Raw genomic sequence first — 24,203 nt, forward strand, 5'->3', positions numbered from 1 at the left:
AATAGCAGAGGCTTCCGCAGAAGCTTGTATAACTGCTCAAGGTCATCATAGCCAGATAAATGCAGGCGCTGGGTTCTGGCTCCAGAGCGCAGCTCGGGCCCAGGACCCAGGACAGGCCACAGCAGAGAGACACTCAGTGCTTCCAGGAAGGATCAAGAGGACACTGGTCTCTCTGCACCCCTCAGGACCTTGGGAGGCAGAAGAAAGGAAATAGAGCATTGGTGGAACTGAAGCAAGCATCAGGCCCTGAAGTGGGGGCAGGCTGTTAGGCTGTTTTTATGAGGGGGAAATGCCACATCCAGGAGTACTTAGGATTGCTTCTAGCAGTGCTCAGGAGACCCTGTAGGGCCAGGGATGAACTCTGGTCTTTTGCAAAGTGCAAAGCCTATGGTTGGCCCTTGGAACTCTCTCCAGGCCCTGATAGTCATGGTTGTTTAATTCTTGTTTTTTTGGGAGACCACCTGGCAGTGCTTAGGGCTTACTCCTGGCTCTAGGTGCTGGCAGGGCTTAGGGGACAGACCATATGGAGTGCCAGGGATCCAATAGGGGTGAACTGAGTGCAGAGCAAGGGCCTTATCCACTGTACTGTCTCTCTAGCTTTGGTTGCCAAATTGGAACCATTTCTGGAAGGGATTTTAGGAATGGGAGGGGGTTTGGGTGGTGGAGCAAGAGGTGCTGAAAAGGAGAGGGATTTCCAAACCAGCCCCCCCCCCCCCCTCAGTACTTACCCCAGTTTGTCTGAAAGAGCTTTACCAGCTTAGTTCAGTGCAGCCCTCTGCTAGGCTGCTAGGTCTCCAAGAGGGAGACCCAGGGCTGTGAGTGGAGTTAAACCCCCCGAAGGCAGCCAGGGCAGGGTGGAATACTGTAAATTGTTCTGGGGGCGGGGTTGAGAAGTAGAGGCTGCTGGGGCTCAGACTAAGCAGAAAAGTGGGATCCTAAACTGGAACCCCAGGAATTTTAAGGAGTGTGAGAGACTGGGTGAAGTGGGGTTGGTGGTAGCCGCTGGCAGCAGCTAAAATCCTCTTTCTCAATCTCTGCACCGCAGATGCAGATTGCGGGGATTCGTGGGAGAGAGAAAGAGAGCTCCTGTGGATGATCTTGGGACCTCGCCGTGTTTCCAAAGCGCATAACTCAGCCTCCCAAATACCCCCAAAAGCACCATCTTGACGCCCCGCGCTGCCCAAGCTCTCCCCCATCCCCACTCTCCAATTGGCTGTTCGGTGTGCCTGGGATGCTGCGGGCGGGCGGGTCCTGCAGTGCCGAGCCGCTGCAGCTCCGGAGCGTGTGTGTGTGCGCGCATGTTGTGCATGTGCGTGTGTGTCTCTGTGTGTGTCTCTGTGTGTGTGTGCGTGCGCCCCTGCTTCTCCAAGGGCTGGGGACCACCCTGCGGGGCGCGCCCGGCTCTCGGCTGCAGCCACCGCCCCTCCTTGCGGCTGGAGCTTTTCCAGAGCAGAGGCGCAGCGTCGGTCCTCCTGCTCCTCCTCCTCCTGGGGTGCTCCTCCTCCTCCTCCTCTCCGCCCTCCTTCCCCCTGTCTCCACCGCTAACTTTCCCAACCAAGCCAGCGGCGCAGAGCTCGCTGCCAGCTTTGGGGGGCCCACCCCACTGCAGACAGCGGGCACCCCACGCGCGCCCCTTTGCCCCGTAGTCCACCCAAGCCCCGCGCTCCGGGCGCGCTCCGGAGACACCAGAACGATGGCCGGGTTTGGGGACCGAGGCCAAGCCGGGGCCAGATGGCTGGGCGTTGGGCTTTTGGGTAAGGTAGCCCCCCAACAGCTTCGTGTCTCCTGCTTGCGCACCCTAACCCCCGCGGGTCTCCCCCACACACCCCCCAAACCCAGGAGGCCACTCTCGAATAGGGTGTCAGCTCTGGAGTGCGGTATCCTGGCCGCCCGCTTCTTGCTATACCAAGCTCCCCGGCTTCCCCGCACGCGCGCGCGCCCGCAACCCGCCGAGTTTTGGGCACTCGCTGGCACCTCTGGCTCTGGCCCGGCTTAGAGTTCAGAGGTTTAGGTGTGTTGGGGGGACGTGCCCGTGTCTTGGATGTGAGGGTTGCACGTGGAATTGCTGGATGGGGTGGGTGGGAGCGGGTTACCTCTGCCCAGAGCTGTTGGCAGTTTTTGGCTTGCGGGTTCCCCTAGGCATCAGCGTGTGCCAATGTGGGCAAGGGGTGGGGAGAGGCGCTTGCTCCACCACCGCTGTGTTTTCTGCTTGGTTCCTCTGCCCTCCGGCCTTTCTGCAGCGCCCACTTTCCCGGAGGTCCCTAACTGGGCTCTGCAAGGAGCTGGAGGGGACTTGGAGGCCTTTCTGAGCTCCCTAGCCTCCACTCCTTTTAGGAAGGAAGGAGATCCAGAGGGAGGCCCCCTGTTTAGCCCTACGCCTGGGTCTTCAATGTGTGTGTGTGTGGGGGTGTGGAAAGAAGATGGGGGAGACTCAGGCCGAGGCCGTGGAAGGACGGGGGTTGGCGCATCTATTAATATGTGCTGGGCAGGTCTGCTGTCAGGCAATGCAGAGTCCGGGTCCAGCCTGCAAGTAAGCTCTTGTCAATCAACTAGGCTCAGGTTGGCATTTGTGCCTCTTCCTGCTGCTAGCAAGGGGATCTGGCATTGGCAGCTCACACCCTACACCCCAGTCAACCTAAGTATTGGGGCTGAAAATGGGGGGAAGGCAACTGGCCAGAGCAGTTGTAACTGTTTGTACCTAAGGGCTGGCACATTGCATCTGGTGGTTGGGAACAGCTCCTGTCCTCATAGCTGGGGAGAAGTCTAAGGGTTTCTCAACCAAGGGTGCCTGACCTCCAGCTCCTATTCCTGGAGGGTCCTAACCCTGAGCTCCCTTTCATCTCTTTTCTAATCAGCCAGGACCAGGTTCTCTGGGGAATTCTAGCTTGGACAGTCATTAAGTCGTTCATCACACCTCCGGATGCCAGGTGGGGGATGGTAGCCAGTGCCCCACAGTGCTTGGAACTACACTGTAAACACCACACACTGAGTATATGTGGTGGTGGGGGGGGGGACTGCTCACTAAATGAGATCACCACTCTTCTGCTGCCTAGGCCAGGTAGGGGAGGAGCCCTTGCAGCATATGTAGGGGCTCCTGAGTGGTCCTGTGAGGGGCAAAAGATGGAGGACACTGGTTGACAGGTGGGAGATGGTCAACTGTCCCATGCACCCCAATCTCTGTCCCTTTGGCCTACAGAGGGAAAGCCCCCTTTATTGTGCTTAGGCTGAGTTCTTGTGGCCTTGTAAGTGTGGGGCCTAGATGCCATCCTAGTCACTAGCCCCTCCAGGAGTCTGGGCTGATTAGCTATTACATGGGGCTGCTCAGGGCAAACAGCGTGGGTGAGCAAGGGGGACCCCGAGAAGGAGGAGGCCTGGCCAAGGGTACCTGGTGGATAAGTGGGGAAAAACCAGGACTCTGGGCCCTGTCACATGTCATGTACAGCCTTCAGGTCCCACAGTCTGGCCAGGGGGACAGATCTGATGGGCTGAATTATGAAAAGGCATGGGGGGGGGGGGACAAAAGCAGAGGGAGACTGCAAGCTCCCTGGAGCCCCCTAGGCTACTCAGTCATGTAAATGGAGACAAAGGTGGCCTTTGATCCAGGGCCCCTGGCAGGAACCCCCTTTTCCTAGAAGGAAAAAGATATAGTTGGAGGTTTATGGGATGCCAGTCCTTCTGGGAGCTGGAACTGGTAATCTGCTTGCCCAGCCCAGCCCTTGTTTCCTTATTTGCTTAATTGCTGTGATCTGTTTTTAATGATCACTTGTGAGGGCGCTGGGCGGGCATAGAATTTTCTTCCTTTGGGGTGCATTTACAGGGAGCCCACCCCTGAGGACTTGGAGACAGAGAGAGGGCTCAGAGGCACCGGAGGAAGGAGGAAGAAGGGAGAAGATCAGGGTTTCTGGAGAAGATAGGCAAGAGAGAAGGAAGAGGCTGGGCCCTGACCTAGAACCTCTGATTTCTTCTTTCCTCAAAGTTTGAGCTCTGCACGCCTGCTTTCATCCAGGTGCCACATGGCTCCTCAAGCACCAAAGGGAGAGAAATGTCCCCTCCTCATGCCAGCACTGAAGGGCGTGGCCCCCAACCCAACTCCAAAGGGCCAGAAAGGTAGTCCAGTGGGCTGAACCCAGGTTTTGTATACAAGAAAGAGGTCAGGGTTCTATCCTTGGCACAACATGTTCTCCTAAACACAGAACCAGGAGTAGCCCTGAGCACCACTAATGATGGTTCCAAACTAAACCAAAAGATGCGTGCGCGCACACACACATGCGTGGACACACACACACACACACACACACACACACACACACACACACACACACCATAATAGGGACAATCTGGTATAGTCTGCCCCTTGTTCATTGGGAAGGGCCAACTGCCACGCCAGGCCGGCGCCAGGCCACTGCCGCTCTTGTTTGCAAAGCTGGTCATGTTGAACCTGTATGAATCTCAGGGGCATCATCTGGGTTGATCTCCTGGGGGCAGTCGAGGGGGCAGGAAGTTACAGGTAGCCCAGGAGAGCAGAACTGGAATATTTCCATTGTGCTCACTCCAGGGACCTTGCCAGCCTCTGCTCTGCCTCCTGTAGCACCCCTTGAGGCCTACACCCCCAGAGGGGCATTGTCTGGCTGGCCTCAGAGCCTGGTCTGCTTGGCTGCCCAGCAAGGAGCCTGTCTACTCCCCTGAGCCCCGGTGCATTTGTTTCCCCATTAAAGTCAGTCGTGTTTCCACCTGCCGTGCCAAGCCAGTCCCAGGAGCTAAACTTAGAGTAGTTCCTCCCCCCACTTCTGTGTGACTGATCCCCGGATGTGGGGAAAGGTGGCTGAGGTGGCTGACTTGCCCTGGCATTTGCCAGGAATGTCCCACGTTAGCCAGAACATTCCAGAACTTTCTGTTGGTGTGACATTGGGATCAGCAGCGACACAGGCAGACAAGAACATCTGCTTCACTCTGGTTTTTTTTGAGCCACACTTGGAGGTATCAAGGTATCTTCTGAGGGGCTGGGGATAAAAAAGTGTTGGCTATAAGCAAGAACAGAACCTTACCCTCAGCACTATCTCTGTGGCCTTCCTTTTTTTTTTTTTTTTTTAAATAATAAAACTAAGGGCTGGAGCCGTGGTGCAGGGTGTAAGCCGGCATTTGCCTTGCATGCACTAGCCTAGGACCGACTGCGGCTCGATCCTCCAGCATCCCATATGGTCCCCCAAGCTAAGAGCAATTTTTTTTTTTGGTTTTTGAGCCACACCCGGCGATGCTCAGGGGTTACTCCTGGCTATCTGCTCAGAAATAGCTCCTGGCAGGCACGGGGGACCATATGGGACACCAGGATTCGAACCAACCACCTTTGGTCCTGGATTGGCTGCTTGCAAGGCAAACGCCGTTGTGCTCTCTCTGGGCCCCACCAAGAGCAATTTTTGAGCGTATAGCCAGGAGTAACCCCTGAGTGTCACTGGGTGTGTCCCAAACCCCCCCCCAAAACCAAAAAGTCATAATAAAACTGGACCAGAGAGATAGCACAGCGGGTGGGGCATTTGCCTTGCACATGGCCAACCCAAGTTTGATCCCTGGTATCCCATATGGTTCCCATGCTCGCCAGGAATGATTTCTGAGCTCAGAGCAGGGGTGACCCAAGAGATACCGAGTATAACCCCCCCAAGACCTCCCCAAATCATAATAAAACCAGAGGTGAGGAGTTTTCTGGAAATATGGTTGATTGGTAGAGCAGTTGCCCTGGGTTCAATCCCCCAGCACTGTTGTTAAATAAAATGTGGACATCCAGAGGCCATCCTCAGGTAGAATCCCTGTGCCTAGATGAGGATGGGGGGGGGGGGGAATGGCAGCTCTCAGGGCCATTCAATGCTGCAGTGTGAGTGAGCAAAGACAGGGCCATGGAGCTGCTGGTTCTCCAAATCACGGGGTCATGGGCTGGTTCCATAGATCACAAACACCAAATTCAGGCCCACTGTGCAGGGTGGAAGATCCATTTTAGGACTCACTCAGTCTCACACTCCCATATTCTAAGGAACTTGGTTTAGACATAGCACAGGTCGTCCATCTCTGAAATTCTCCCCCCCCCAGACTATTGCCAACATTGCCAGCAGATGGTCTACGATGAAAGTCTATCGACTGTGAGAATTCCCAAACCTCCTTGGCCAGCTGCCCCAGACAATGCTTTCAATTGCCCTGGTTACCCCCAGGCCTGTGGTGCCTCCAGTTCTGTGCCTATTCCCCTCCTGTGAACCCTACCCCTCCTGCAGGATGCCCAGGACAGAGCCGGGGACTAGGGCAACCCTTCCTGTGCTTCACCAGCTCACGTGTGCAGCAACCTGGTTTGGGCATGTGCCCACTCCACATGGCCTCTCTGCCTCTCTCAAGGTCAATGGCCCCACATGCTGGCCCAGGTTGGTCATCCAGGTTCCTCTGGGGGATCACACCTGTCCTGACCCCACTTGCCCTAGTATCTGGTGCAGAGGAGAAGGTGGAAGTCAGGGGAGGTCCTGAGCTCACCTCTCTCAGGGGTCTTAGCTCCTGGCAGCACACAGGGCTCTGGGCTCCCTAGAAACGTCTCCACCTCTGCCTGGCCCCTCCAGGCATCACTCTGGAAGCTGGGGAATCCTGAGTGTATTGGAGTAAATTCAGACATCTACACGCCCGCTCATCAGGCAGAACTGCAGCGTCACGTCGGGGCTGTGGGAGAGCTGCCCTCATGCCTAACTCTTGAGTGCGTTGGTTTGGTTTGTTGTTTTTCTCTAGGGCAGGCACAAATAATTCATTTTGGAGGTAGCATCGTTAGTGTTCTAGGGTCTCTGATTTTGAGGAGGCTGAGAAGGGGGTTTGTCCCTCACAGGGATGCCCAGAGCCTTTTTCTCTGTCTCCTTGGGGCCATATGCTCACATGTCTGGGCCCTGAGGGAGACCTGGAGCTCCCAGAAAGTGGATTTCTTGCAAGAATCTTTTGCTGCCCCTCTGTGCTTTCTTCCTGCATTTGTAGGGCTGATGGGGGAGTGAAGGGTGGTGGTTGGAGGGCATCTCTCCTACTGAGGTGGAGGATCTTGATCTTGTCCTAGTTCCTACTTCTGGCTGGGAGTGGAGTGTGAAGAGATAGAATAGGGGTTAAGGCACTTGTCTTGCATGTGGCCAACCCAGATTTGATCTCCTGTTCTATACAGGCACTCCTGAACACAAAGTAAGCAATGAGAATTGCTGGGTGTGTCAGAAAGGAAACGAGAGAAACAGATCAAGAAAGGAAAAGAGAAAATAAGAAAGAGGGAAAGAGAAAAAGGAGAGAGAAGGAAAGGAAGAAAGCAGTCTACGTATGGTTAGGACCCTGACTGAGAGAACTGGCCTTGGAGGGGCTGTCAGGGTGAAGACCAACCCAGAGCTTTTTACGTCCAGGCTAGGCCCTTGAGCTAGTCCACTGAGTTATGCCTGTTTCTGCAGTTTTGCATATTGGGGGAAATTAAGACCTGATCATAGAATCACCGTGAGGCAGGAATGAGACTGTCCTACGTGCTGTCTTAGCTGTGAGCCAGAACTCAGGCAGACTCACCCTGTGACTCTGGAAACGTCTTTTAAGACTATTTTTTAAATTATTTAATTATTTATATATAATTTATATATAATTATTATTATTTAATTATTTATTAAGAGGTGCTTGCAATTTGCTGACTGTTATTTTTTTAAAAATCAAGTTGTAAACTTTTTTTTATTACAGATTAAAAATAAGGTTCTTAAAAATCTCAACTTGGGCCCGGAGAGATAGCACAGCGGTGTTTGCCTTGCAAGCAGCCAATCCAGGACCAAAGGTGGTTGGTTCAAATCCCGGTGTCCCATATGGTCCCCCGTGCGTGCCAGGAGCTATTTCTGAGCAGATAGCCAGGAGTAACCCCTGAGCACCGCCGGGTGTGGCCCAAAAACCAAAAAAAAAAAAAAAAATCTCAACTTGACAGATATGAAACAATTTAAAAACCTTTAAAGGTGTATTGAGAAAAAAAACCAGACTTTTTTTTTTTTTCTAAAAACACATTTGTCGTTACCAAAAAACTTTTAAGAAATCCAAGTACAGTGTTGGAGTGATAGTACACTAGGTAACGTGTTTGCCTTGCACAGAGCCAAGCTGGATTCAATCTCCGTCATTCCATATGATCCCCCAAGCCCCTCCAGGAGTAGTTCCTGGAGTGCAGAGCCAGGAATAACCCCTGAGTGCCAACAAGTATGACTCCAAAAAACATAAAAGAGAAATGCAAATTCTCATGCTCTACTGTTTTTTTTTGGGGGGTGGAAACTATGTCATGAGGGGCCTCTTGGAACTGGAGTTGAGGTACTGTGGGATCCCTGAAAGACTTGGGGATACAGCCAGGCCGCTAACAGACCCAGAAGCTGTGGGCTCAACCCCAGGCTTCACTTACATGTGTGGGTATCGATATTGTGGGGGTACTGGGCAGTGGGAAAGTTCTGGGAAATTCCCAAGATTAGGAATGAGGCTGGGGGTGGGAGAGGTAGAGGGAGCTGAACAAGATGGAAAACCCAGGGCTCAGTGCCCTTTCCAACAACCCCCCCTCGATCCCTTCAGTGCCTCTTCCTTCAGCCTGACACAAAGTCATCTATTCCCAAGCTTGACCCCAAATACAGCTGAGCCCTTGCCACCCTTTTCTCTCTGTGCTGTTGACTGGCTAGCATGCATAAACCATAGAAATCTGGGCAAGGTTGGATGTTCTTCTATTTGTTCACCTTCATGGGCCCAGGGATCCCCCAGACTTCAGGACGAGGCCCCTGGACCTAAGCAACAGTGGTGGAGGAAGGGGTCATCAATTGCTTTTATCTCATTCTCCCCCTGTTCCCCAAACCCTAAAGCAGAATGAGGAGGCTAAGGGCCCCTTCCCCCAAAGTTCTTGGGATTAGACTAGGGAGCCCCTGCTTGCTGCACAAGGGTATAGGGACACCTTTCTGGACTGAACCCTAACCCTGCAGCCCAAACCTTATTTTCTTGGGTTGAGTGACCTCTGCTGGTGAATGCCAGTGGTGCTAAAGGGACTTGGGTCTGGCTCAAGACCAAGGACAGGGGATGGCCCGACCATTCCCTAAAGTGAACACGGCCCTTCCTGTCTGGCCTAGCCACCCGCCTGGCTACACTGTCCTTTCGAAGGAGTCCAGACTTGGGGGAACAAAGAGGGCCCAGTGAGTTCTTATTAAGGAAGGTGCCCCCCCCCACCCCAGGTTTCCTCCTGCTCCCTGTGTCCCTGTCGCTGGAGGTGTCCGTGGGGAAAGCGATGACGATCTACGCAGTTAATGGCACCGAGATCCTGCTACCCTGCACCTTTACCAGCTGCGTCGGCTTTGAGAACCTCCGCTTCTGGTGGTCTTACAACAGCAGTGACACCTACAAGATCGTGAGCAGAGGGAGGGGGACACAGTGCATGCCTCCCCTTTCCCTGCTGCATTGTCTCACCCTGTGCAGTCCTCTCTGCACTCACCCCACCCTGCAGCTTCCAGAACCTGCTTTGTTTTCTCCAGAAACCCTCAGAGCTGGTCTTAAAGTGCTCAGGGAGGAGTTTAGAGGCTGTTGCTGGGCTTAGGGATCTGTTTGTATTCTTGGACAGAATCTCTCTTTGCATGGAAGAAATACCTCAAAGTTGGAAGGATCCAGTGAAAAGGAGTGATTGTATTGAATCAAGAAGAGGAGAACTGTTGGGGGGGTGACTCCAAGGTCAAATGTATGCAGGAAGCCCTGGGTTTCATCCTGGGCATCCCAATAAAGAAAAGGCATAGTGAGGCAAGGTGTGAGGATTGGAAAAATGGGTAGAAAAGGGGCTGGAGAGACAGTACCAAGGGGAAGGTGCTGGCTTGCACCCAGCCAACCTGGGTTCAATATTCACACTACATACAAAACCACATACATGTATGCATACATAGTGCTCAGTTCTCCTGAGCACTATCAGGAGTGATTCCTGAGTAGAGCCAGGAGTAAGCCCCGAGCACATGGGAAGTAGTCCAATTTCCCTTTCCCAAAAGGGAAAGACACCCCAGAAGAAGAAGATGGGGTTGGGGAGCTGATAGGGCTGGTCAGGGAGGTAGCCAGGTGTGTCTGTGAGCACTGACTCTGCAATCCCCTAGCCCACATCCCCCACAATCTATTATGATTTAATGAAGTCCCAAAGACAGTGCTCTGGGGTGTCTCAGAGTGGGATGGGTGACTGAGAGAAACACGGTGGCATTTGTAAGAGACTTAATGTAAAAAAAAAGTAATAAGAGAGGGTGCTGCATGCCAGGGTGCCCTTAGTGGAAGAACAGGGGTTCAGCTAGAAGACAGCCAAAAGCAGGTTGGACAACCAGAGAGAGTAAAAGTGAAAAAAGGGAGAAAGACTCCTGTCCTTTGGTTCACTCTTGTCTGCCCAGCTCATCGATGGCACCGTGAAGAATGAGAAGACTGATCCCAAGGTGAGGCTGAAGACGGATGACCGCATCACTCTGGAAGGTTCCACCAAGAAGATAAACAACATCTCCATCCTGCTAAGGGACCTGGAGTTCACCGACACGGGCAAATACACTTGCCATGCCAAGAACCCCAGAGAGTACTTCCTGGAGCACCAGGCTACCATCTTCCTGCAGGTCGTCGACAAACGTAGGCAGGGGGTGGGTGGTGTTAGGGAAGGAAGGGCTGGGGCCGGGGGCTTGGCACATGCTGGCAAAGGGCTTTAGGAGCTAGGGCCACAATATAGTGGGGAAGATGCTTGCCTTTCCTATGGTGGACCTGGGTTTGATCCTTGAATCCCCATCCCACCAGGAGTCTATCCCGTGCAGAGCCAGGAGTAAGCCCTGAGTACCACCAGATGTGGGCCCCCCAGAACAAACTTTTAAAACATGTTATTGGCGGTGCTGAGGATGGGCCTGAGAGCCTTCTACAGGTGTTCTGAATGACCTACCACAGATGGCATATAAGGCTCCAAGGGGTTGCTGGGGGCTGGAACAATAGTACAGTGGATAGGGTGTTTGCCTTGCAGGTGGCCCACTGGGGTCTAATCCCCAGCATCCCATATGGTCCCCCAAGCCTGCCAGGAGTGATTCCTGAGCATAGAGACAAAAGTAACCCCTGAGAGCCAGTGGGTGTGACCCAAAACCAAAAAAACAAAATCATGGGGGCTGGAGAAATGCAGAAATTTCTGGTGATGTAACCTGGAATATTGACTAACAGGGTTCCTCACCCCTCAGGTGGGAAGAAAAACTGGTGTGCTGGTTCCTATGCATGCCTGCGCCATCAGTAAATGCCTCAGTGTCTCGTATGTGAGTCCAGAGCAATGATAGGCAATTCTTCAAAGAACTGATGTTCAGAGGCTAGAGAGACAGGACAGGGAGAAGGCACTGACCTTGCATGCAGCTGACCAGGGTTCGAACCTGGCTACCACTGCATGCAGTTCATGAGAATGGCTGGAGTGATCCTTGAGCGCAGAGCCAGGAGTAAGCCCTGAGCACCTTGAGTGTGGCCCCAGCCCCTTTTTGTGATCTCCACCTCCACAAAAAGAACTGTTCTTAGTGATAGTCCAGTGAGGGGGATGTTTGCCTTGCAGGTGGCTGACTTAGGTTTGAACCCCTGCATCCCGTAGCCACCTATCCCCAAAACCTTGAGGAGAAATTCCTCAACACAGAGCCCAGATTTATCCCCTAGTACCGTCAAATATGTCTCCCCCACAAAGAACTGTCCGGTTCAGCATAGGGCAAAACTCATGCATGAACTAAGGGTACATCATGTAGTGATAAGCAGAAGGAAAAGAACAAGGTTCTGGCTGGGACGAAGCACAAAGGGTTGGACCACAGCAGGTCTGTTTGATTCCTGGCACCACTGCGAGTAACCCCAAAGCACTGTACTGGGAATAACTCCTGAGTACTGCTGGGTGTGCTCCCCCTAAAAAAATGGTCTCTCTGAAGCCTGGCTTTTACTGAGGGGTGGCATCTGCCTCTGGCCACCAGGTAGCTATTAAGGAGGGTGTGTTACAGGTATGGGGGCTGGAGGCAGTGTTACGCCCTGACTCCAAAGCACTTAGTTCTGAGTGAGTCCAGCTGCCCTGTCTCCCCACCACCCCACTTTTCTTTTCCTGCCCCGCCTCACAGTGGAAGAAGTGGACAACACCGTGACCCTCATCATCCTGGCTGCTGTGGGGGGCTTCATCGGGCTCATTGTCTTCATCCTTCTGGTCAAGAAGCTCATCGCTTTCATCATCAAGAAGACTCAGGAGAAGAAGTGAGTTGACTCCCCAGCATGTTCCAGCTCCCCCCACGTTCTCCTTGTTGGGATTTCCGGTACCCTTGTAGCATAGGTGGTGTCCCTCTGGCTCTCTCCCATCCCATCTTCCTAATCACCTCCTCCTCCATCCTCCCACAGGTACAGCCTTAGTGGACCCGCAGCCCTCTGACAAAAGGCAGCCCCCCTGTTCCTTTCCTCCCCTTAGTTTCCTGCCCATTGGGACCTCCCAGTGAACTTTGGTCCAAGAAAACTGGAATCTGTGGGTACTGGAGAGGAATTTGGGGAGCGTCTTCTTACATCAGGACCAGAGACCCCAAATGTTGGAGAGATCTTGAAAGAGGCCAGGAGCATAGAGCTGGATTCATTTTTCTCTCTCTTTTTATTTTTTTGTGGGGTGGGGTCTACTCCAAACACTTTTTGCTCAGGAGACCTGAGGTCCCTACCAGTTGATTCTCCATCAATGGGGTCATGGGTCAATTCAGGAGCCTGCAGGTGCAATGTTGCTCAGGCCCTGCAGTGCTGGGGAGACCTGTTTCCCTGGCTGTGCTGGGGGGCATCCAGGGGGTCTCCAGAGCAGCACACAGCAATGCTCAGGGGACCAGGAATGTTGTACCAGGAATGGAACCTGAGTTCAGTACATGCTAGGCATGTATCCTACCTGCTGTGCCATCTCTTAGCATGCTCTCTCTCTCTTTCTCTCTCTATCTCTCTTCTCTCTCTCTCTCCTCTCTCTCTCTTTCTCTCTCTCTCTCCCTCCCTCTCATTGTTTCTGAGCCATATCCATGATGCTCAGTAGTCACTCTTTTTTGTTTGTTGTTTGTTTGGTTTTTGGTCCTTCCTAGGTTAGCACGTGCAAGGCAAACACCCTACTGCTTGCACCATCGCTCTGGCCCCTGCTTTTTGTTATTTTCTTGGCTACACCCAGAGGCACTCAGGGGTTACTCCTGGCTCTGAGCTCAGAAATTGCTCCTGGCTCAGGGGACCATATGGGTTGCCATCGGATCAAACCCACATCCGTTCTGGGTCAGCCTTGTGCAAGGCAAATGCCCTACCACTGTGCTACCACTCCAGCCCTCAGTAGTCACTTTTGGCTCTGCACTTAGTAATCATTCCTGGTGGAATTCGGGGTACCATATCTGGTGCCAGGGATTGAACAGGGTCTGCAGAAATTAGTTTTTCCTTTTTCTTTCTATTTTTTTTTTGTTTTGTTTTTGTTTTTGGTTTTTGGGCCACACCCGGCGGTGCTCAGGGGTTACTCCTGACTGTCTGCTCAGAAATAGCTCCTGGCAGGCACGGGGGACCATATGGGACACCAGGATTCGAACCAACCACCTTAGGTCCTGGATTGGCGGCTTGCAAGGCAAACACCGCTGTGCTATCTCTCCGGGCCCGGTTTTGTTTATTTTTGCCACACTTGGCCGTGCTCAGGGATCATTCCTGGTGGACTCAGGAGACCATAGAGGGTGTCAGATATTGAACCTGGGTTGGCCCATATGCAAGGCAAGTGCCTTACCCTCTGCATTATCTCTGACTCCAGTTTTTCTTTTTATTGACCAATTTGGCTGTGGATAGTAAAAATAATTGGGGAACACATTGCTCAACCTATGGCTTAAAAGCACTTAGAAAAGAGCCCAGTGCTGGGGGTGGCGGTTGGTCACTGTGGATCACAGGAAGCTGGAAGCTCGGCCAGACCATTTGGAGACAGCTGATGACAATAATCATTCCTCTCTCTACCGGTGGACCTAAGAGACTCTGTCAGGCATTTTCATGTTCAATCCACATGTTCTACAACACACTTGAGCCAAGTGGTGATCAGAGGGACTGTGTGATGTGCATCGGACCCCACCTGTAAGGGAGGATGGCTGCCAGCTTATTTGACTTCAATGCTTAAACCTTACTGACTTAGTGGGCACAAAGAGAAAGAGCCCCTTTTTCGTCCATGCAACTGCTCTTGGCACCCTCTACTGGACTCTGGGTTTTGGCAAGGGACATGAATTCTGCCACTTAATTGGTAGAATTGGCTATAGGAGATGCATGTAGGCAGGGCAGAGCATCACCAGCCAACAGCTACAGTAGAATGTGTGTATGATGGGGGTTCATTGGGAATTTAGAAGTAGGTGAATGCCAAGTAAGGACCAAAGAAACATGTGGTAGGTCTGGCAAGAGGGACAGTGACAGAGTGGCCGCCTGCTGGCTCCTGGAGACAGGGAGGGCAGGGCATCCTGGGCACTGTGCAGAAGCCTAATATTAATCTGGACCAAGCCCAGTATGAGGTCATCACAGGATGATGCTTCCGGAGAGGTGGCTTTTTGCTCCCTCAAACTTTATCCCCTTCTGTTTGTGTCTGTCCCACAAACCTTGATGCCCGGCCCTTAGCTTGCTGTGGCTTTCTGCTCACTCTGGGCTCTGCATGTTGGCTGGGGGTGTCCTGGTGGCTGGTCCACCCTGGGTGAACTAGGTGGCATCACCATTTGTTCTGGTGCCTGCACTTCCTGCTACCTGGAGCTGCCGACCATCCTGGGTACTTTGCACACGCCAGGTATTGTTCCAAGTGGAGGGGCTTGCCCCAGAAGTCCACCTTCTCTGGGACAGCGGAGGGAGTAATGAGGTGGGGAAGAGCCATCTACTAGGCTGGGGAAGAGAGGGCCAGGCCTAGGCACCTGTTTCTCCCACCCTCACCCTTGTCCCCCACTTCTCTCACAGGAAGGAGTGCCTGGTGAGTTCATCAGGCAACGACAACACGGAGAATGGGGTGCCCGGCTCCAAGGCAGAGGAGAAGCCACCCACCAAAGTGTGAGCCCCTGCAGGGGGCCTCGAAACAAGGCTTTGAGCCCTGTTGTGTCGCTCCCCAGCCCCCCACCTCACGCCCTGAGACATCGCTGCTTGGCTCGAACTGTAGAACTTACCGGTGGGGACAAGTGGTCTCCTGCCTGGCTCCTCACCCCCCTTCCCAGCCAGGGCTCCCCAGGACAAGGGCTGGCCAAGGGAAGGGGGATGGGGGAAGACTCAGGAAGAGGAAGGAGAGGTCAACTCCCCCTCACACCTGAGTCCATGGGGTTATCTTTAGTCTCCCCAACCCTCCAGATCAAAGCCTTGGTTTCCCTCCAGATTTCACTGCAAAAGAGACTTCGGGTGCTCAGTGAGGGCTCTCCCAAGAGCTGAACGGTGTTGGGAGAAGAAACACAGTTGGGGTGTGGTAGATTGAAGAGACTGCAGAGGATAGGGGTGGCTTTTGGGGGAACCCCTGAGCAGGCAACCTCAATAGGGGCTTACCTCTACACCTCTCTACTGAGCAATTCCTTGTTCTCTAACTATCCTCAGTTAGTTTTGGGGTTTTCTGGCTCCCCTACCCAGCCCCTCTGATTTCTGGGTTCCTGTGGTGCTCATAAAGTGGCCCTTCAGTCTTCCAAGAGCACCTTTGCCAGCGCTTCTCCCCTGGGGTTCAGGGCAACCCCCGCTCTGCCCAGGCCCCCCTTCTGTGCCTCCTCTCCGTGGCCTGCTGTGCCCCACCCATGGGCCCCCTCCTCCCTGCAGGCTCAGGGCTGCCCTTTGCCTTAGGGAGAAGTCCTTGGTTTGGGGGCTGCTTCCTGCCAGTCCCTTTGGCACCCCAAGGTTGGGGAGGAGCTGGCAGGTGGCCCTTAAGTTTTTTTTGCTTTTCCATGACCCATTCTGCACACCCCCTGTGGGTGTGTGGGTGTGTGGGTGTGAATGTGGGTGTGGAGGGCTAGACCGTGCCTTAGCCCCCCATTCCCAACTCATTCCCCAGGCGTTTTCCTCAGTCCAGTGCTTGGGGATACCAAGAGGGGTCCCCAGCTGCCCGGCCAGAAGTGAGCAGGGAATGAATCAGAGAGCAGGGGTTGTAACACTGGGCCCTGCAGTCAGGCCTGGGCCAGGGAGGCAGCTGCAGGGTCTTCCCATCTCTCCCTCCCTGAGACAAACCAACCTCTGGGCTCTGGGCCCCTGGCACATAAGGAGGAGACTCGTTTCCCAGAGTCTTAGGACAATCTTAGGGTGCATCTGCCAGTGTCCCAGAGGAGATGGGTTGGTCTGAGGGAGCCAGGCTCCCAACCTGACTGCTGCTTCATTTGCACCCTCACTGTCCCCCATCCCTCCTGGCCTATATCCCAGGATATATATATATATATATATATATATATATATATATATATATATATATATATATATATATATATATATATATATAGCCAGATCTTCCTGGCTGGGGGAGCAGATAGATCAGAGCTGCTGACCCTTGCAGGCCTTTCTTGCTTGTCCCACTGTGGGACACGTTGGCAAGTATCCCCCAGAGACCCCAAGCTGCAGAGTGGGCATAAGAGAGTCTCTGCCCCTGGGTCGACAGACAGGTTGGCCACACCCCTCTCTGGCCTCTGCTTTTCCATCTGTAAAATGAGTGTAAACTTAGCTACCTCACACGACTGGGGTGAGGTGTGATGAGTTCTCAGGGAGAGATCTAGGGGTCCAGATTGTGTGTGTGTGTGGGCCCACCAGTCCTGCCCTCAGCTCTGTATCCTTTCTCTCTCCATCCTACTCCTTTGGAATTATCTTCGTCCCTTTTTTATTTGCATTGTCAGGGATAGAACCCAGGATCTTGCACACACAGGGCCTTGAGTGTGCAAGGCCCAAGTCACCATCAGCTCCATTCCAGTTTTTCAAACATGAGACCCCTTTGGCTTGGAAGCTCAAGGCTTCTCTTTGGCTTTTCTTGGATGGTTTGCAATCTGGTGGGAGTGGAGCCATTTCTGATGACTCCATTGCCTAGGGGGTACAATTGGCATTTTGTGAAGGGGGGCTAGGAATGCTCCATATTCCTAGTGTTTGCCCCACAGCCAAGCACCATCCTGCCTCTCAGGGCTGATGTCCTTGGAAGTCCCAGGTGCAGGCAGCCATGCTGACTGTGACATCTGGGAGTCTCTTTGAGTCCCTTTTCTGGAAAGAGACCAGGCCTGGCATTCCTCCTGGAGCAGGCCAAATAGAGGGGAAGCCAGAAGAAAAGGGAAGATGCAGGTAGGTCTGGGAGAGGGCTGCTGTATGCTGGAAAGAAGTGTGAGGAGTTGTGTGTGCAATAGCTGCAGGTTTCTAAAGATGGGGTGACATCTGGCTTAGGAATCAGACTTGTTGGCCTGGACTTGACCTTCGGAGGCTCCTAGTAGCTGGGAAGGGATGAGAAATCGTGGGAAGAAGCTGATTCACTCGGGGCTCCATGATTCCATGCCACACGGTTACTGACAGCAGCCACCATCATGAGGGGACCCTGACAGTTTGTAGCACTTTAGTATGCCCCCCCCCACCAGGTTGGAGCCCCCATCCCTCTACCTCCCGCCTTAACCTCTACCCCGAGATATGATGCTTTTTGACTATCTTATGCATGGTTTCTCCTTCTGGCTGGGATGACAATACTCATAGTCAACTATTCTATATAACTCTAGATAAAAGCGATGCAGGGGCCAGAGCCATAGTACAGCAAGGAGGGCGTTTGCCTTGCATGCAGCCGACCTAGGTGCAATTCCTAGCACCCTCATATGGTCCTCTGAGCCTGCCAGGAGTGATCCCTGAGCACAGAGCCAGGAGTAAGCCCTGAGTGCTGCTGGGTATGACCAAATACAAACAAACAATGATGCAGCTGGGGGGAGGGAGGGCTTGAGAGGCCTCAGATCCAAATGATGCAGTGTGGTGCCTCTGGGAGGTACAGGCAGGGGCACCCCCAGCCCAGCCTGGTGTTCAAGCACAGAATGGGTGCGAGGGGCAGTCTTGCCTTTATAACCCGTTTTGCATTGTAGACTTTTACTTAGCTTTTGCCTTGGATGAAATAAACACTATATTTAATAGAAAAAGTTTGGGGGTTTCCCTTTTGGGTTCGTGGGATCCTAAGTTTGTGCCTAAATAGCTGTTATTAAACCCCTTCCTTTCCGGGAATTTGTCAAATCTGCCAAGGTGGGTTCACAAGTGTGAATGGGGGGATTATTGATTTCTCTGAAGTGGTTGGAAAGGTGACCCCTTAATATTATAAGTCTTTGCTGGGGATTTCTGTACTATGGAGCTTAGTCAAGATCCTGGGATCCCTGGAGAACCTCACTGCACCCCATCCCCATTTGTATCTGAACAAAATAGGTTCAAATGAAAAGAGGCCATCAGGGGCCAGAGAGATAGTACAGCAGGTAGGGAATTTGTCTTGCATGTGGCCAACCCCAGTTCAGTCTCTGGCATCCCATAGGATCTCCTGAGCACCGTAAGGAGTAATTCCTGAGTGCAGAGTCAGGAGTAACCCCTGAGCACCACTGGGTGTGGCCAAAGACCCCCTCCCACCCAACAAAAGAAAAAAAGGCAACCAACAGACAGTCTTAGCAACCCTGGTATAGATGAGGCTGATAGTTTCTTGGCAACTATTCTCTCTCTCTCTCTCTGTCTCTCTCTCTGTCTCTCTGTCTCTGTCTCTCTGTCTCTGTCTCTGTCTCTGTCTCTGTCTCTGTCTCTCTCTCTCTCTCTCTCTCTCTCTCTCTCTCTCTCGGCAGGGCCATACTCCACACTGTTCTGGAGTCTGCTTCAAGTAGTGTTCTGGGGACCATGCGGCATTAGTATCCAACCCCCAGGCTCCCACATGCAATCTAGATGCCCTAGCCCCTACTCAGCTCTTTTTCATCAGCAGTTGGCACTCAGACATGACACCTGTTTAATAGCTGCGGCCCCACCTGGGCCACACTGTCCCCCCACCCCAGGAAGGACAGTAGCTCATACAGCTCACGTCCCACTAGGCTCTCACTCCTGCAGAAAGGAGGACACGGCCAGACCCACCCTCCTCCAGGCCTGCCCCAGCTTGCTCCAACTCTCCACAGTGTTTATTTCCACCCAGCATAGCTACCAAGTTCCTTCTCAGCTTAGCCACATTCTTCGAGCTCCTGAGCTTAAGGCTGCCTGGTTCAGGGGGCTGGGTGTCCCCCACCTCATTGTGGTGCTTCAGCCCAGGGGTGGCGGGGCCTGGTTGCCCACTCATTCCAGAGAGCCAGTGGGCTGTGAAGTCTCTTAAGGAATCTTGTGCTGTGTTGAGGAATCCTGACAGGCTGTTGCACAGAGACGGGCCATGGCAGCTCTTGCTTTGTGTGCAGTGCTGGTGGGACCTCCAGATGGCCAGGCCAGGGGGAAGCTGTGCCCAGCATTGCCAAGAGTGGCCTCATGGTGCAGACTAGAATGAAAGAGAATGGAGGAAAGAGAAAATTGGAGGCTGGAGCCTGTGGAGACCATGTCTCCCTCCTTCCCGCTCTTTGCTCCTCTCTGTCTCTAGGTCCCAGGGAAACCTCAGTGGTCTGCCTACCCACTTTGCAGTCTGTTTCCTAAAAAGTATTTGAACATTTCATTGTGCTGGGCCAGAAAATGGTGTGTGTGTGTGTGTGTGTGTGTGTGTGTGTGTGTGTGTGTGTGTGTGTGTGTGTGTGTGTGTAAGAATCAGTGGAAAGTGTGTGTACCAAGTCCTTGCTTTTAGTGGGAATCAGTGATCTTAGGAATTTTGTTTTTGTTTTGGGGTCACACCTAGTGGTGTTCAGGGTTACTCCTTGCTATTCACTCATAAATTACTCCTGGAAGACTCGGGGGATACTGGGGATCAAACCTAGTAGGCCACATGCAAGTATTTACTTCCATCTGCTATGCTATTGCTCCGGCCTTGATCTTAGGGATTTTAGCTTTTATTTTTGTTATAGGCACCCCCTCAGCCCCCATGGCAGTATTTGGGAGTCAGTGGATACACTTAGCAGCACTATGTATATGGGGGTGGCATGAGGGACTAGAGGGTCAAACCCAAAACCTTTCACATCCTAGGAATGACACCACCATTCAAGCTATCTCCTGTCTGGAATTTCAGCTTTAAGGGGTGGATTCTGCCTAGTTATCACATATTTCTGGAAAGGAGAAGGATTTTGGACTCAGAAGGAGTTGTGTCAGGGATCACATGTGAGCTGATGGTGGTGGGGTGGCTGTGCTCACCTTCCGGACACTGTAGATCCAGTCAAGAAAAGATGTCACCTTGGTATACACTCCAGGGGTGCTCGGGCCCCCACAGCCGTGACCCCAGCTTACAATACCCACCACTTGCCATTGGCTAGAGTGATACATCAGGGGTCCACCGCTGTCACCCTGAGAAAGACCAGAGAAAGAGGTTGCTGGGAGGAGGGTGGGTGGAAGGATGTTCTTCTCTCTAGCCCCTCCCTGCAAGCCCCCCCTGCCCTGCACACCCTCTGCTGTCCAGCCCCCACTCCCTCAGCTTGGATGGTCCTTTCCTTTGGGGGCTTCTCTTCCTTAGGGGGTGGGGAAGTCTAAGGGCAGAGCTTCTCCTATCTGGAGCTCTGTGACCACGCATGTGAACTTGGACCAAAGTCTGGAAGTCTCAAAGCAATGCCTGGAATTGAGTGTCCAAATGTACTTCACATTTCTTTTTCTTTTTTTTTTTTTTTTTGGGTCACACCTGGCAGTGCTCAGGGGTTACTCCTGGCTCTATGCTCAGAAATCACTCCTGGCAGACTCGGGGAACCATATGGGATGCCGGGATTCTAACCACCATCCTTCTGTGTCTAAGGCAAACGCCTTATGGCTGTGCTATCTCTCTGGCCCCATACCCCGCATTTCTAACATACTTAAGAAGGCCTGTTTCTGACCAGACCCCAGTCTAGACAGCTGTGCTTCAATCAAACACAAGATCCCACAGCTCTGTCCTCAGGGAGCTTAGATAAAATGGGGAAGAGAAGAGAGAGTGCTAACAAGACAGGTCACTACAGAGACCAGGAAACATTGGCTGGTGAGTGGAAAGTACTCCATCTGGGTTTCTTTTTATCCAGCGCCAGTAACCCCCTGGCTTCTTTTCCAATGTTCTACAGTGTTTCTGAGGGCACATCCTGCATCACCCCTCTGAGTGCCCTGAAGTTCCCTGAAGACACTGCCCTCAAAGCCCAGCATATAGCTAGCACTTAAAAGATGCCTGAGGGATGCCTTGTGAGCACAGGAAGTTAATGACTGAGAAAGGGGGGCAAGCAGGTTGAGGGTTTTGAAGTAAAGTGGCTAAGGAGATCCTCTGGGGATAGATGAGGAACAGGACCACATGGATGAGGGGAAGTTTCTTGGTTCAGCTGCTGGAGGATGATTCCAGGAAAAAGAGGCCCAGGATTTCTGTGTTTAGGGGCTCACTTTCTTGAGGATTAGGGAAGTTAGGACATGGAGGATGTTATCATTTTTTTTTTTTGGTGTTTGGTTTTTGGGTCACACCCGGCAGTGCTCAGGGGTTACTCCTGGCTCCACGCTCAGAAATCGTTCCTGGCAGGCACGGGGGACCATATGGAATGACGGGATTTGAACCAATGGCCTTCTGCATGAAAGGCAAATGCCTTACCTCCATGCTATCTCTCCAGCCCCATGATATCATTTTTGTATGAAAGATATATATTTGAAATCTTTCTGCTAGTCTCCATGCATGCATTCACCCATTCATCAATCCATCCACCAACCTCCATCCATTTGCCCCTTCATCCATTCACCAATCCATCTGCCTGCGATTGATACATTCATCCATCCACCTATCTACCCACCCCTTCATCCATCCACCAACACACTCTTCCATCCATCCATCCATCCATCCATCCATCCATACACCTACCCACTCACTCACCAACCCATCCATTCATTCAAACCACCCATTCATCTATATACCTACTCACTAACCCATCCATCCATCCATCCATCCATCCATCCATCCATCCATCCATCCATCCAACCATTCATATACACACCCACTCACCAACCCATCCATCCATCCATCCATCCATCCATCCATCCATCCATCCATCCATCCATCCATCCACCCATCCATCCAGCCCACTCATTTATCTATCCACTCACCCACCAACCCATCCGTTCACCCACCCACCAATCCAACCATCCATCTATCAACCCACCCACCCATCCACCCACCTACCCTTCATCCATCCATCTATCCACCCACCCACCCACCCCTCATCATCCATCCATCCATCCATCCATCCATCCATCCATCCATCCATTTGTCCATTCCCCATCTCCCATTCCTCATGTATATATGCATCCATCCACTCACCTATTCATCCTCCCAACAACCCATATGTTTGCCTATTCTTAAATCTTTGTCTGACGAGAGAGTCGTCCCTCTCTCCATTCCTTTCTTCACCTTCTTTCCCACAGTGAGTGGTAACCAGATGTATTCTCTGTATAGGACATCCAGCCTCAGGACTTTTTCATCCCCCTGTATACAACATCCCTAGTAAAAGAATTCTCTCAGGAATCATGCAGGTCTCACCTGGCAGGTGTCCACACCGCCCTCTAGGATGCCCGCACATAGCATCTTCTCAGTCACTTCTCCCTGATATGCATCCTCAGCATTGCAGCGTGTGCTGTCAATCACCTTGATTGACGCCTGCAGCAATGAGTCAGACATCTTCCCTGGGAGATGGAAAAACAGTCAAAAGTTCATTCTTGCTCATTTGCCCCAGCCCACAAGACTTTTCCTGGTGCTTGGTACTTTGGGGTATGGATTTTCTGAAGAAAGATTCTCCTCCCCTCACCCCGAAGAGCTATTCCCTCAGTCTGTAGCCCTAAGCCCAGGCCTTACCTCCATCTGGCTCTGTAAAGCCCCATCCAATGACCCAGAGTGGGGTGCCAGGCATGAGCTCTTCATCGAAAAAAGGCAGGCAGATGGGCCTGACTGTGCCTGCCAGGACAGAGGGAATGGGAGATCCAAGAGTCAGGAGGGACAAGAAGCACCTCCTCCCCCAAAAGAGTTGGCCCCAGGGAGCCTGAAACATCACAAGAAAAACAGGTACTTGGCAGGGAGATGGCTCAAAGGGCTGAAGAATATGTGTATAGTTTGGAGCCTTGGGTTTGATGTTCAGCATCACGTAATTCTCTCAGCACCATCAGGAATGGCCTCAAATCAAAACCAAACATACACCAAGACTTCTGTGGACCAGTTTTCAGTATGGAAAATATAAGTAAAAAATTATACAGATATTTAGTAGACCAATGTGCCTCAAGAAGAGGACTGCCCAAATAAAGGGGGGTGGGTGGGAGAGTTCTAATATAAAAATGATCCTCAGGAGTAGGGCTTTTGTTTGCTCTGCACACAGCTGACCCAGGTTAGATCTTCAGTATCTCATAGGTTCCCCTGAGCCCTCCAGGAGTAATTTCTGTGCTCAGAGACAGGAATAACTCCTGAGCACCACCAGATGTGGCCCATAAACCAAAAAAAGAAGTTTCCCAAATGTATATGAGAGCGGCATTCTCTTCCTCAGTGTCCCTTGGAACCAACACTCAGAAAAGCAGCATTCAGAATTTCTTGATAAAGCACTAATCAACTGACAGTACTAGGCAGAGGCCCTGGACTCTTCCGAAGCAAGGAGATCCTGGTTGGCAAATGGTCAATGGTAAACTGCTTGTCTTGGGGTTAGGGAGAGAGTCCAAAGGGCTGGAGCACAGATGGGAGTGCCCAGGCCCAGTTCCTAGCACCATCTCTGAGCACTGTGCCAGGAATCGAACCTGTGCACCACTGGAAAAGGTACAGCCACCTAAAAAATGGGCAGCAGTGAGTCATTTCCCCCATCCACCCATAGCAAGAAGAGAGCAAATAAAGGCACAATTGGCCTTTGGAGGACTGAGGTGCAATTGCTTACCCTGAACAATTGCTGGGGTGTTCTAGGAAGAAACAAGGTGAGTGGTCATTGGACATGGGGGTCTAGAGGGGAGTTGAACTTGACTCTCCCATGGCTCACCAGAGAATATGAGGGGCAACTCCAGCTTCACCAGGGCAATGTCCTTTTCCTTGGGGTACGAGGCATTGTGAGGGATGACGAGGATCTTGGACACTGGCAGGGAGGGAAAGTTGCCCAGCTGATCTGAGCCAGCCCGCACCTTCCAGTTGGACACGTCAAGATGCTTCC

The 24,203-nt window shown here is 52.3% G+C and overlaps 3 protein-coding genes across 3 annotated transcripts in view; 1 reads left to right on the top strand and 2 right to left on the bottom strand.

The window, feature by feature from the left end:
* UBE4A (ubiquitination factor E4A) overlaps positions 1-24,203 on the bottom strand; it is a 626,538-nt gene that overhangs the window by 212,333 nt on the left and 390,002 nt on the right. The window lies entirely within an intron of this gene.
* SCN4B (sodium voltage-gated channel beta subunit 4) lies at positions 1,364-16,362 on the top strand. The gene is made up of 5 exons (XM_049778187.1): positions 1,364-1,754; positions 9,216-9,388; positions 10,395-10,620; positions 12,105-12,234; positions 14,941-16,362. The coding sequence occupies exons 1-5, from the start codon at positions 1,694-1,696 to the stop codon at positions 15,032-15,034; spliced, it is 684 nt and encodes a 227-aa protein (XP_049634144.1). The 5' UTR covers positions 1,364-1,693; the 3' UTR covers positions 15,035-16,362.
* The window catches only part of TMPRSS4 (transmembrane serine protease 4), a 33,137-nt gene continuing 26,037 nt past the window's right edge, over positions 17,104-24,203 (bottom strand). The window contains exons 12-17 of the mRNA XM_049778397.1: positions 24,036-24,202; positions 22,880-22,978; positions 22,568-22,710; positions 20,233-20,382; positions 19,048-19,396; positions 17,104-17,213 (exon numbers count right to left, since the gene is read on the bottom strand). Coding sequence (XP_049634354.1) covers positions 17,104-17,213; positions 19,048-19,396; positions 20,233-20,382; positions 22,568-22,710; positions 22,880-22,978; positions 24,036-24,202 — 1,018 coding nt within the window. The remainder of the gene's footprint in view (positions 17,214-19,047; positions 19,397-20,232; positions 20,383-22,567; positions 22,711-22,879; positions 22,979-24,035; position 24,203) is intronic.

The sequence above is a fragment of the Suncus etruscus genome, chromosome 8 (assembly GCF_024139225.1).
Source record: "Suncus etruscus isolate mSunEtr1 chromosome 8, mSunEtr1.pri.cur, whole genome shotgun sequence".
NCBI classification, from domain to species: Eukaryota; Metazoa; Chordata; class Mammalia; order Eulipotyphla; family Soricidae; genus Suncus; species Suncus etruscus.